A 15,232-nucleotide genomic window follows, 5' to 3' on the forward strand; every position below is an offset into this window, starting at 1 on the left:
TTGATTAGCATTTTTGTTTTGTTAGTTAATAAACTACTGACCTTTCATTAATATCATTAGAACGCTTTACAATTTTGCATATGCTTACCCGAGTAAATTTACTCATCAGGAAGTTTACACATGGGAGTAAATTTTGTGCATGCGTTTGGAGCTTAACACTATATGTTAGAATGACCAAATGTTTGACATCCAACAGCCGATGATTAATAAATCAATGTGCTCCAGTTAAACAAAACAAACTAAATTTACTTTAAGTCAACACGTAAAAAGCATTAACTGTAAATATTCTTCTTCTGCCAATTTTGAAAAGATGATCAACTTTAAATGACTATGCGAGGTTAAAAATAAGAAATCATTTACCTCAGTTACGCTAAAAATAACTCACAAGAGAAAAAAAAGAAGAAAGATAGGTACGAATGAATATAACTACGTGAGAACAATGGAAGCCAGCAATTTGCGTCACCACGGATTCCTGTTTCCGTTAAAACAGGTGAAATGTTAAGAAGCCCGCGGTAATGGCAAGTGATGCAATCTGAGTTCAATAACGGCAATAAGTCGTGTCTTAATGTCCGTCTGTCCTTTCCAAACTCGATACTTTCTACGATAGAAAAAAAGAAAGAAATGTTTTATTTAACGACGCACTCAACACATTTTATTTACGGTTATATGGTTAAGGACATATGGTTAAGGACCACACAGATTTTGAGAGAAAACCCGCTATCGCCACTACATGGGCTACTCTTTCCGATTAGCAGCAAGGGATCTTTTATTTGCGCTTCCCACAGGCAAGATAGCACAAACCATGGCCTTTGTTGAACCAGTTATGGATCACTGGTCGGTGCAAGTGGTTTACACCTACCCATTGAGCCTTGCGGAGCACTCACTCAGGGTTTGGAGTCGGTATCTGGATTAAAAATCCCATGCCTCGACTGGGATCCGAACCCAGTACCTACCAGCCTGTAGACCGATGGCCTAACCACGACGCCACCGAGGCCGGTTTCTCAACGATAGATCGAACAATCTGTATTTGACTTGTCGGTGTTTTGTGAGAATTCTGTATTCACTTGGGATGAAAAGTGCGGGGGCGGGTGGGTAATGGAAGTGAGTGCAAAACGAAGAGTCGTTTCCTGGGAAACACGTACAAATTAAATGAAATAAACTGTGTTCTTAAACGACATCTGAGCAGATTAATTACATAATTAGCAGTAAGGGATATCTGTATAAATATTTGTACATCTTGCTACAAACAGAACATCACACATCATTCACTGTTTATGTGGGACTGAAGTAAGGATATTACGTTTACGGTATTGTTTCGTTTAGGCCAAACTAAACGTTCACAACATTTCTAAACGTTTAACTGAAAGTAGCACGGGACCCTATGACCCCAATCTGCATCCGCCAGAGAGTTTCAGGAGCGAAGGTGGTGATATTGCGTAATAAATTATAAAGTTCAAAATAACAGCATGCAACATAAGACATTTATAAACATGTTGTGATGCTCTCATTTTAAACTTGAGGGGGCGTCTGTAAAGTACGTAAAGTAGGCCTACGAAAACCCAGAGGGATATATGAAGTCGGAATCCACATACAAAAAGCGTACATGTGGGTGAAGGTGTCCGCTGATAGAAGTACGAAATACGACATAATGAATCACTGTTTAAATAAGGTTGTTTATGACGTGCTTTTACTTGTTGTTGTTGTTGTTTATTCCTATCTTTCGTTCTTGCTTGCTTTCTCTTTTTTTTTTTTTTTGTACAGTTCTTTACACTGTGTTTTTACTTAACTATTGAATTTTTATATTGATGTTGATCATCACTTAATGTTTTGCATTTACCATAGTTTGACACGCAATAGCCGATATATTTTTCGTGCTGGGGTGTCGTTAAACATCTATTTTATTATATTCTCGTTCGGCTTTCTTGCTTTTTGCTGTAAATAAACTTAATTTCTGTTAGTTGTTATTTATGACGTGGGTGTTTTGTTATTTTGTTTATTTGCTTTTGTTGTTCTTTCTTTCTTCCTTTCTTTCTCTCTTTCTCTCTTTTTTTCCTTAAAACACAACAACTTAGTTTCTGTTAGTTCTTGTATGTCTAAACTTCCACAGAGTAAAATATTAACAGGAAATGTTTTATTTAACGACGCACTCAACACATTTTATTTACGGTTATATGGCGTCAGATATATGGTTACGGACCACACATATATTGAGAGAGGAAACCCGCTGTCGCCACTTCATGGGCTACTCTTTTCGATTAGCAGCAAGGGGTCTTTTATATGCACCATCCCACAGACAGGATAGGACATACCACGGCCTTTGATGTACCAGTCGTAGTGCACTGGATGGAGCGAGAAATATCCCAATGGGCCCACTGACGGGGATCGATCCCAGACCGACCGCGCATCAAGCGAGCGCTTTAAAATATTAACAAGTCTGGCTTCTATTTCAGTAGTCGTATACGGCATTGGCATCCAATTACTGATGATTAATAAATCAATTAGCTCTAGTGGTGTCGTTAAACAAAACAAACGGGGTTTTTTTGTATGCTCTGCCGGATGCATTTCAACATGGATGATCGATATACACGTGGGATACAACGTATACAAAACATACAATCTGTCTTTTGTTTACTTTAAATCCCAGTTTGTAGCTTACGTACTTTGTGGATGGCCTCTAAGGTATAATAATATAGAGAGAACAACGTATCATTGCTTATTCGCTTTATTTCATGAAGGTGTGAATGGGACCCTCCCACCACCCCTGCAAGGCAACATAATATCATATATATACTTTGTCCAAAAATACCGGCCTATGTTGTATAGTGGTTAAGCCATCGGACTTAAGGCTGGTAGGTACTGGGTTCGCCTTCTGGTACCGGCTCCCACCCAGAGCGAGTTTAACAACTCAATGGATCAAGGCCACTATATTGACATTTCTTTCCCTAACCACTAACAACTAACCACTAACCCACTGTCCCAGACAGGCAGTTCAAATAGCTGACATGTGTGCCAAGGACAGCGTGCTTGAACCTTAATTGGGATATAAAGAATCTATAAATGAAATGAATTGTCCAAAACGTTTCACAACTGCAGCAGTGCTAAAACAAACATCCCTTGCACTGAGCATTCAAAACGAAAACTTAAAATGTCAGCCATAGCAACTCAGAAACTTGTGCATAGATAATTATCTAACAGACAACACTAGTCACTGAATACCTGGAAGTTGAATGAATCGCCTGTAGCACTCTTCGACCGTTGGTTTGTAGGACGTCTGAAACTGTCCGCCAACAAACTGTTGCACGAGACTCGACTTTCCGACACTGGCCGAGCCTAGAATAACTATTGTGTAGGCCTTACTCATCTTCGATTATCGCCAATTAATCATAGTCGACGATCACTCATTTCTCTCAGTTATAATAAATTCGGATTGTCAGTTATCTCCAAATTTTCACAGTCAGTTATCGGCAATTTCTCAAAAGAAGTGATCTCTGAATTTTCACAGTTATCGTCAATTTCTCACATGAAGTTATCTCCAAATTTTCAGTTACCATCAATTTCTTATTATTAGTTATCACCAATGTTTTATTATTAAGTTGATCGTAATATGTTCATCATTAATTACTGCCTATTCTCCTTGTTATGGCAGTTTCCAGATGATGCCTTAAATCCACTTTTTATTAATCAGTCCTCGCAATTTTCTTATTGTCTTAATTCCAATTCTTCAAGAGTCAGCTATCATCAGTTTTCCATACAGTCATCGCCAAAATTCTAATAACTAATTATCGCCAATTTCTTGTACTTATCTCCAATTTCTCAGTCAGATCTCACCAATTCCTCAGTTGTTACCACTTTCTATAAGTCAAATATCATTAGACGATCATCGTCACATGAAACCACTTTTGTTACAGCCGATTATTGGCAATATATCACTGTTAATTACCGCCACCTGCCCTCCGCCGATCATCCGCCAGTTGCCGTCAGTTATCGCCACTTGCCTGTCTTTGACTGCGCGCTACTGAACGACTGAGTCAGCAAGCAGACGACCGTCTCATCATCCACAGAGCAGAGATCGAAAATAATCTGGCGCCAAGTCACGTGGCCATCAATCGCGGCGCAGAAATCAGTTGGGATTGCAGACTATTGGAATTCTATGAATAGTCGATCAGCAGCGGTTGATCCTAAAATATTGACGTTTTAAAGTGAATAATTAATACGCTTTGTAAACCTATAACAATAAGCCTATTATACAACAGTTAAGCAATGCTTCTTCTATGGGATTTTTATACGATTCAGACTTCAATTTCCAATTAATCGAGGTACCAGGACAATAGTTCACCGTTTCTCAATCCCCCGGCTGGCTAAATACACATCCGAAGAGATTTCGTTTCTAGACGGTTGATTAATTGCATCAATGGACGTACGGGAAATTGGCTATTACTCAACAATGTAATCTAATTGTTCGTGATTAAGAACAAATAGATTTTAAAATAATTGTATTAGTATTTGTTTAAATTTAATTTTCATTTTGTTTTCTTTATTAGGTTTTTTATTTTTAGGAATAAAGGGAATAAAGTACATTGGTTAAATGCGGTTATTGCGTGTTAAATGCATAGAACCATGCATTGTATCAAATTACCCGAATTGAATTATATGAACTGTCCCGAATTATAATAACAATCGGACCTTTTTCTTAACTGAAACAACAAACAAGCCTTATTATAAAAAAAAATACCTGTTTTGAATTGTAATAAAAGCGGTCCTGAATTGTAATACGAATTTTACAATCTAGACCTATTGTCATATCAGTATACAAATTGCGTCTTGGGTGAAAGAAACCCGTATAATAAATTAGTGTCATATCAGTATTACACAGTGGCGGATCCAGAAAATCCATTTAGGGGGGAACCCCAATGACATGAGGCCGAATGCCAAGGGAACTTTTGGGGAGGTTTGGAGGGGGATCGTAAAAAAAGAAAGATTTTTTTTTTTTTTTTTAAATAATTTTTTATTGTCCCAGATCACAAACATAGCAGTGTCAGAAATGGGAGCTCCAAATCACTGTTGTACATATTATAAATATACAACACATATATCCATACACAAACAAATACGTACACACGTACCCGGATGTCCTCCGATACATACACACATGTACATACATAGCTTCACACATATATATATATATATGCAAAAAGGCATCAATGTAAGTGGGTACATGAGTAGTAAATATACATACATGTAATTGGTTTAATCTGGGATATTATAAAGAGAAGAGAGAGGATAAGAAAGCGGAGAAAGAGGTAGAAGACGGGATAAGGTTATACGTGAGGTGTATGTTTATTTTCCTTGTTTTCCGCTATCTCCAAACAAGAACAAACTTAAGCTAACATCATATATTTCATTTAATCGTTACCCAGTTAAGGAAGTTAGATTTTTCGTTATTAATAATACCAAAGATAACATTATCTTTATTGAAATTAATTATAATACCAGTCTGAGTCAATATCCACTTTTGAACTGCAAACCATAAGCTGTGAACTTTATTGCATTCGAAAAATAGATGTGGTATGGTTTCTGGATGGTTGTTACAAAAGCTACACATGTTTGACTCAACATAGTGAATAATATATAAGAAAGTGTTCGTAGCTAAGATTCGGTGAACTAGTCTATATTGAAACCATATTAATGTTGAATCCTGAGTGCTTTGAAAAGGAAGTAAATAATATTCTGCCCATTCACTTGATGAAAAGCTAAAACCTTGATTGGTGTATTTAGCTTGCGATTTTGGAGTTATGGATTTAGAATTTAATAAGTTGTACATATCCTTACATCCTCTTTGTCTTTTTAATAAAAGATTAAGTTTAAATGGAAGAATTGGGTTATTAACCATTTTAAATTTGTTATCTTTCAAATCATCTAAACTATATATGTACGTTTTTACTGCATTTGTTAACAAGAAAATTAATATATAATAAAATATATAAATGTCGCAAATTTAGATCCGCCTCTGTTACAAGTTGCGTCTTGTGTGAAAGAAACCCGTATAATAAATTACTGTTATAGCAGTATTATAAAGAGCAATCGGACCACACTTCGAGTATGGATCCAGTGCAACAGCAGCAAAGTCACACCAACAAAAACTAGACATAGTTCAGAACGAAGCACTCAGAATAATAACTGGAGCAATGAGGCAACCCCCATTGAGAAAATGGAACAACTCGCTGGTATCCTACCCCTCAGTAAACGACGGGACTACACGCTCATGGTGCAAGTCACTAAGTTCAACTCTATCTCACAACATCCAACGAACAACTCGCTGGTATCCTACCCCTCAGTACACGACGGGACTACACGCTCATGGTGCAAGTCACTAAGTTCAACTCTATCTCACAACATCCAACGAACAACTCGCTGGTATCCTACCCCCCAGTAAACGATGGGACTACACGCTCATGATGCAAGTCACTAAGTTCAACTCTATCCCACAACATCCAACGAACAACTCGCTGGTATCCTACCCCTCAGTACACGACGGGACTACACGCTCATGGTGCAAGTCACTAAGTTCAACTCTATCCCACAACATCCAACGAACAACTCGCTGGTATTCTACCCCTCAGTACACGACGGGACTACACGCTCATGGTGCAAGTCACTAAGTTCAACTCGATCTCACAACATCCAACGAACAACTCGCTGGTATCCTACCCCTCAGTAAACGACGGGACTACACGCTCATGGTGCAAGTCACTAAGTTCAACTCTATCTCACAACATCCAACGAACAACTCGCTGGTATCCTACCCCCCAGTAAACGATGGGACTACACGCTCATGATGCAAGTCACTAAGTTCAACTCTATCCCACAACATCCAACGAACAACTCGCTGGTATCCTACCCCTCAGTACACGACGGGACTACACGCTCATGGTGCAAGTCACTAAGTTCAACTCTATCCCACAACATCCAACGAACAACTCGCTGGTATTCTACCCCTCAGTACACGACGGGACTACACGCTCATGGTGCAAGTCACTAAGTTCAACTCGATCTCACAACATCCAACGAACAACTCGCTGGTATCCTACCCCTCAGTAAACGACGGGACTACACGCTCATGGTGCAAGTCACTAAGTTCAACTCTATCTCACAACATCCAACGAACAACTCAAAGAACTAGCTTCCTCAAACAGAGCAAATCACCCCTAACGCAACATAGGGGTCACCACCCAGATAAAATTCATCACGTTGGCACTATCAGCTGTATTCCAATCTGGGAATCACAACTGAACAATATAAAGATCTGCAAAGTAGTCCAGCATCTCACCCCTGGAGAAGAACACAGCGAACCATACAAGCAGACCCTAGCACTAGCCATGATTGATGAACAGTATCCAGAGACATCATGGATACAGGTATACACTGATGGATCTGCAACAAATGATGTGGAAAATGGAGGGGCTGGGATATATATATATACTACTCAAAAGAATTTAAGGGTCAGACGATATTTTCGACATTATTTTCTGAATGTCAATTATATTAGCTAGACCATAATGTCACGCATGGTATTGTTCCATTTTGACGAAAGTGGGTCTAAGCAACCCATAAATGAAATAAAATCCACTGTCATTGACACTGTCAACTAGTTCTAATGGCGAAAACATGCTTACATTTGCACGTAAATTAGGGCGAAAGCGAAAGGTCTGCTAAGTGCCCATAACTTGCTTTTTCACAAAGCGCTTCATTTGCACGCTTTGCATGTGTATTCCATGTTCCCAATGCTGAATTTCCGTATAATTGGAGCTTGCGTTCGTCTACGGTGCACACTCCAAATTCGACAATGGTACGACGTCAACTGACTATCGAAGACCGAGGAAGGGCTATTGCTTGGCTTCAGGGTGGAAATACGCAAAGAAATGTTGCTCTGAGACTTGGTGTCAGTCAGAGTGTCGTTGGCCGACTGTGGCAACGGTACCAAGCAACGAATTCTGTTCGAAATCGTCCACGTTCGGGAAGACCCCGAAGCACTACAAATAGAGAGGACCGCTACATCACCAATATGGCTCTACGTCAACGCACAACCACTGCACGCCGATTACGTGACAATCTGCGGACTGCGACTGGAACTCGAGTGTCTGATCAAACCATACGCAATCGTCTGAGAGCCAATAATCTACGCTGCCGTCGCCAGGCTGTTCGACCACCACTCCTACCACGCCACAGAACGGCCAGACGTCACTGGTGCACGCTTCATCTGCGGTGACAACGTGTTCAGTGGGATCGAGTGATGTTCACTGATGAGTCCAGGTTTAGTCTCCAGCTCAACGACGGTCGGGTTCGTGTCTACAGACGTCCTGGGGAGCGCTTCGCTGACGTTAACGTTAGACAACGTCACCGGTTCGGTGGTGGCAGCGTCATGGTGTGAGGCGGAATCTCTACCCACCACAGGATGGCAATCTGAATGGAATCCGCTATCTGAATGAGATTATCCGGCCGTTGGTTCTCCCAGGCCTTCAGCAGATTGGCGGCGGGGCAGTTCTGCAGGATGACAATGCCAGACCCCACCGCGCCAGGGTGGTAACGGACTTTCTCAGACAACAAGGTATCGCCAGGATGGATTGGCCAGCATATTCGCCTGACTTGGCCCCAATAGAGCACGCCTGGGACGAATTAGGCAGGAGAGTTCGGGATAACCATGCCCCTCCGGCCAACCTTCATGATCTGGGTCAACTTCTTATGGCAGAGTGGCAGGCCATTCCCCAAGAGTTCTTCAGACGTCTGATTAACAGCATGAGGCAACGATGTGTCGAGTGTATTCGCACCAGGGGTGGATTCACACACTATTAAACGAATGTTCTAATGTGTAAAATCCATGTTTGACAACCTTCAACTTTGACAGAATGTCATGTGACTTTCTTGTATACAGTGACGTTTATTTGTGTTTTTTTGTAAATATGGAACAATAAATAAAAAATTTGGTGTAGTTTACATCATCAATCTAATACACTCTGAAACTTATTTGGTTATAAATTTTTGACCCTTAAATTCTTTTGAGTAGTATATATACATCAAGCACCCCAGTGGACATCGGGAGGAGACACATTTGCCACCATCATCAACAGCAGCACCAGAGAGGAAACTGGCTGTCTTCATGACAGATACCCGTTTTGTTCTCCAGACTCCTGAAAACAACAAGCTTGATACAATTTAAGATGCCCTTCATAGTGGGGCAGTTAACACCAAATATTTGGCTGAATTGTGTATTTTTGGTTAAAACATGAAACTTGGCACATAGATACCTTGACCCATTACAAACATTTTCAGATATGGACCCAAGTAAGGAGCGCCCCCTGAATGCATCTCATCTATTCAAAAGGACATTTAGAATTGATGTAGCATTAAAAATGAGTGATAATCATACATTTGAATGCAAGTACTTAAAAAAGTTAAGAAATGCATACACTGAAGGGGAGGGCATTTGTAGATCCTTCCTGGCCAACAGGGGAAGCTGACGACTTGCTTCCATATCTGAATATGTTTGTAATGGGTCAAGGTGTGTATGTGCCAAATTTCATGCTTTTAACCAAAAGTGCACATTTTGGTTTTAGCCGCCCAACTAAAGGGGGGGGGGGGGGCATTTGTAGATCCTCCCTGGCGACCAGGGAGCGCTGCTGACTTGGGTCCATATCTGAAAATGTTTGTAATGGGTCAAGGTATCTATGTGCAAACGTTTGATGCTTTAAACCAAAAGTACACAATTTTGTGTGTTATTTGCCCCACTATCACCATATCAGCAGTGTCAACCAAGTCGTACTGCAATGGATCCCTGCTCACTGTGGCATACCTGGGAATGAGAATGCAGACAGACTAGCAAAATTGGATGCAACTAAAGAACAGATGGATAACTGGTAACATATGAAGAGATGAAAACCCATATTAAATCACTAATCCCAAACTAACTGATGGTTATTTCCAGATAACTCGGCTTCAACAGGTGATCATGTTCCGACTAAGGACTGGACACAACAAGCTGAACCAGCACATACATAAGAGGTTCCGGCTGGTACCCTCTTCCATGTGCTTCTGTGAAGAAAAAAAGAGTAAAGTTTGTTTTATTTAACAACGCCACTAGAGCACATTGATTTTTTTTATCTTATTATCGGCTACTGGACGTCAAACATATTGTCATTCTGACACTGTTTTTTTTTTAGAGGAAACCCGCTGTCACCACATAGGCTACTCTTTTACGACAGGCAGCAAAGGATCTTTTATTTGCGCTTCCCACAGGCAGGTTAGTACAAACCATGGCCTTTGTTGAACCGGTTATGGATCACTGATCGGTGCAAGTGGTTTACACCTACCCATTGAGCCTTGTGGAGCACTCACTCAGGGTTTGGAGTCGGTATCTGGATTAAAAATCCCATGCCTCGACTGGGATCAGAACCCAGTACCTACCAGCCTGTAGACCAATGGTCTAACCACGACAGCACTGAGGCCGGTCCTGTGAAGAAGCCGGACAGATGACCGAACTTGTCATCCAAGACTGCAAAGATCTACAGCAGCTGAGGGACACTACCTAGACAGCTACAACAATACTTCAGAAAAGCTGTACGGTAGTAAACGTGATCTACAGAGAGGAGTATCATTCATTGTCACAACTGGCCTCAAAGTGTAGTCGAACGAAACGAAGAAGAACAACAAGTATTATATAAGTTGTGTATTGGATAAAAGAAACCCGTATAATAAATTACTGTCATATTATAGTATTATAATTGTGTCTTCAGTAAAAGAAACTCGTAACAACTGTCATATCAGTATTACAAATTGTCTTCAGTAAAATATCGTAGTTGGTCTTCTAATCGTATTGTAAATATTTATGACCTCTTGAATACAAGATATCGGTCATTTCATGGAATACAAGATCGAAACTACGGTTTATTAGGGGAATCCCCTTTGTAGTCCCTGTCCTTGTAATGTCCGCAATGGAAGTCGGGCAAACCCATAGACACGTAAGTCGAGAGAGTTTTTCATGATAATACCCACTCTAAGTTATGCGTCCATAACTAGTTAATGTGCAATAACCTACTATACGTTTTCGGGAGACGCAAAACTATTATAATCTGACGGTGTGTCACATTTTGATGGAAGGAATTGTTTTATTTAACGACGCACTCAACACATTTTATTTACGGTTATATTATGGCGTCAGACATATCGTTGAGGACCACACAGATATTGAGAGAAGAAACACGCTGTCGCCACTTCATGGGCTACTCTTTTCGATTAGCGGCAAGATATGTTTTATATACAACATCCCTGAGACAGCATAACACATACCACGGCCTTTGATATACCAGTTGTGGTGCACTGGCTGGAGCGAGAAATAGCCCAATGGGCCCACCGACGGAGATCGATCCCAGACATTTTGATAGAGTGCAATCATCAAAAGCAGACGAGGAAATATATATTTGGTAGAAGAAAGGTGATGGAATCATTTCTATTTCATCCTGAAATTTCTCCGAGATTCTGCATTTCATTGTAGCTATCTGTGTTATTTGTATGTTTTGTACAACTCTTTACACTGTGTTTTAATTAACTTTTGAAGTTTTATACTGATGTTAATTATCACTTCATTTGCACACTTACCTTAGTAAAAGAAAATGCGTAACATACTGTCATATGAGTATTACAAATTGTCTTGAGTAAAAGAAACCCGTACAGTAACACATTGTCATAATCCGTTTGACACGTAATAGCCGATGTGTTTCGTGCTGGGGTGCCGTTAAGCATTCATTTATTCATTGAAAATCATTAAAAACAGTAATTTCTCTTCCACAACACTCTAAATTTTACCTTTCTGTCGCGATCGATACAATCGATTATGTCGAAGGTGGCGATCGGGATGGTCGTGATAGAACATTCAGTGAATACAAACAGGCAAACAGTATATATACATTTAAAAAAAAAAAAATGTTTAATGGTGTTGTTCTCCGTAATGACAAGAATTATGTAATGGCCTGGAGCCAATTTCTCAAAACAGCGTAAGTTTACGTTTACGAATACCAGTTATACCAGTGATACGTTTACGTGTCTGTCCCGGGTCGGGCCACTGACTATCCAGAGACTGGACACGGGACAGGCATGCTCGAAACTCTAGTGGTATATGAGCATGTAAATAAATATTGGAATGGAACGTTTACGTGTTTGACAGATCTATTTCACGCATAAAACTGCATCATTACGGAATATGGAACATTGTAAGGATAAAGGAAATGAAATATGTGTACTTCAAAGCATATTAGTTATACTGTTAATAGTAATACGACTTGTGGTTTCGTCTTAAGAAGTCGATTAAGTGCTATAAATTAAGAGATGTACTCTAAAGTAGCAAGGGGCTTAAGATCATATATTTTAAAACGAAAAAGTCACAAGCCTCCTTTAAAAGTCATATATCCCTCTTTAATTAATAAAACAATGCACACATAAAACCACTAGCAAAAATAAAGTTAAAGCTGTAACTACAATAATAAATAATTTACTTAAGCTTATATAAGAAAACGACCTACAAATAAAGTAACTTAAGATACAATTACCACTCTCAAAACAGCCATCAAACCATCGAAGAGCGAGTGAAGAAAACTACGAACTACTGGTCAAAGATTAAAAGTATTGTAAACTAAACCTACCATATGATTGAGGTAAAAAGAAGTGTAGGGAGGGGGTAAAATAATAATAATAATAATAATAATAATAATATAAATAAGGATATATATATACATTACCCTTATGGTCTTCAATAAACGGTTACATAAATGTTGCATTTTCCCCACGCCATCTTTATTGCCTGGGTTATAAAAATACCTTGAAAACTGTTATTGCACACTACTGACGTCACGAGTCGCTATAGCAGCTGCAAGCTTTTAACAGTCGCAGTTTTTTAAACTGACTTCAATCCACGGCACTGTTTTTGACATTGCTGGATGTTATTAAGGTCGATTGTGAGGCAATTACAATCCTATTTAACGTTTATTCAAAATCATAGTTTGTCGATAATCAATAATTTACAACATTCGCAGGAGTGTCATTCGACATTTATAAAACTCGTTTGGGAATTGCATTATACCTCCGCTCTCACTCGGGGAATAAAATAATTCCCAAACCAGTTTCATACATTCCGTATAGCACTCCTGCTCATGCAATCATCTATCTATTTATCTATCTATCTATCTATCTAATTAATTAATCTATCTATCTATCTAATTAATCAATCAATCAATCAATCGATCAAATAAATCAATCAATCAATCAATCAATCAATCAATCAATCAATCTATCTATCTATCTATCTATCTATCTATCTATCTATCGATCGATCGATCGATCTATCTGTCTGTCTGTCTATCTATATCAAGACCCTATCTCTTCAAATGGGCATTTGACAAAATAGTTGTTGATTCCATGAATCGCTAACTAGTGCCTCGTCTATAGGAGGACAGCCACTTCCGAGGAAATATTTTACTGGACAATACGTGCTTCGTGCACTGTCACAAAGAGGACTGCCACTATCAGACTATTTTACTAAACCAAAACTAGCACAGGACAGAGCGCATTGGAATAAATACAGCTGTGATGACATCCACTCATGAATCACTGTCAAAACAGTGACGATATCAGGTATTCGTGAAAGCTGGGCATATCCTGCCCTACCACAGCTGTCGAGTCCGTCACTTCATCTGAAAAGATGAAAAAATAAACGTGCAAGAGTTTCATCAAATAGATGAAAAGGTATGCACAAGTTCAAAATATGGAATAACGTAAACCGTCATTTTGGTCGGTGATGCATCGTATTTAGTAGAGTTAGCCTCCAAATGTGTTTCATAAATCAGGGTATCTGAAAAGTCCATTGAAAATTGAGTCCAATGGTGCCATATCTGTTACAGTTCAGGGCGGTGTCGTGTCACCATAGTATGGTCGGTAGTCGTCAGGTAGTTAACAAAATACTATATTACAATAAATGGGTTTTTCTCTCTTTTTTTCCTTGTAATTAAGGAAGTTTTTGCTACAATTAAAATACAATTAAATGTAGTTTTTAAAAATTATTATTCAGGGCTGTTAATATAATTCAGAGCAGTCTTTATTATAATATAGGAGAGTTACTTTAAAAAAAAAAATCACCTCTTCCCTAATTCTCCAACTACCTCACCCAGAACCCCGACCCACACTCCGAAGCTCACCCAGTCCACACCATGGCCACAATCCCGACCCCTTCCTCAAATAAGATACCCGAAGAAACAAGATGATTTACATAACCACACTCTTGAATATATCACTAGAGTAAAAACATTTGTTCACACTTTTCATATTTATTATTTAAGAGGTATAATTTGTCAGTAATGGACGTTTGTTACAGAAACCATTTTAGACGAAATACTAAATCACTTAGGACCATTGATATTCCGGGAAAATAGACCGTCATTCTGTTGTCATGCAGTGCATCATTAGTTGTCTTTGTTGATGTTTGGTGCTTAATGTGTCTCACTATCTCAATGTTCGGAAAACACGTCGATCCGAAGTTGTTACCTTGTGAGTAAAATAGGTCAGAATACAGTGTACATTACAGTACAATTCTGATATAGATACTAATATGATAACGCAGTGTGTTTTGATACAACACTAATTTATTGAAATAAGAATTTAAAGATATCCATATAAGTAGCAGTATACCACTCACACAGGTATTATCATTTAGTATAAACAATAACAAGAAGAAACTATAAACCAACGTGATATTTAAATAGTACAGAGGTCAACCTATTTGTAGTCATTAGAACATATTTTTAAAGGCAGTTCAGTATTTTATACTATTATTTTTAATTAAATGTATTTCCAAAACCGAACTACAAGAAGTAAAGACATGGCAAATGGTGGTGTGGTGTGGTGTGGTGTGGTGTGGTGTGGTGTGGTGTGGTGTGGTGTGGTGTGTGTGTGTGTGGTGTGTGTGGTGTGGTGTGGTGTGGTGTGGTGTGATGTGATGTGATGTGATGTGATGTGATGTGGTGTGGTATGGTGTGGGTTTAGTGTGGTATTTTGTGGTTCCGGGACATTATTTAAGACGGGAATTTGCAGGGGTATCAAGGTTCTTTTTTATTCTTCTAATGTTTGAGATATTTTGTGGTCAATGAGAGGTTGAGGGATCCAGGGGTAGTTATTCACGGATCCAGGAGGTGTT

At 39.2% G+C, this 15,232-nt stretch overlaps 1 protein-coding gene across 1 annotated transcript in view; it reads right to left on the bottom strand.

The window, feature by feature from the left end:
- The window catches only part of LOC121383738 (ras-related protein Rap-1b-like), a 34,403-nt gene extending 21,574 nt beyond the window's left edge, over nucleotides 1-12,829 (bottom strand). Inside the window, exons 1-2 of the mRNA XM_041513837.1 lie at nucleotides 12,786-12,829; nucleotides 3,217-4,178 (exon numbers count right to left, since the gene is read on the bottom strand). Coding sequence (XP_041369771.1) covers nucleotides 3,217-3,361 — 145 coding nt within the window. The 5' untranslated portion in view covers nucleotides 3,362-4,178; nucleotides 12,786-12,829. The remainder of the gene's footprint in view (nucleotides 1-3,216; nucleotides 4,179-12,785) is intronic.
- Nucleotides 12,830-15,232: the final 2,403 nt, after the last annotated feature.

Source organism: Gigantopelta aegis, chromosome 2 (assembly GCF_016097555.1).
Source record: "Gigantopelta aegis isolate Gae_Host chromosome 2, Gae_host_genome, whole genome shotgun sequence".
In the NCBI taxonomy this organism is placed as follows: Eukaryota; Metazoa; Mollusca; class Gastropoda; order Neomphalida; family Peltospiridae; genus Gigantopelta; species Gigantopelta aegis.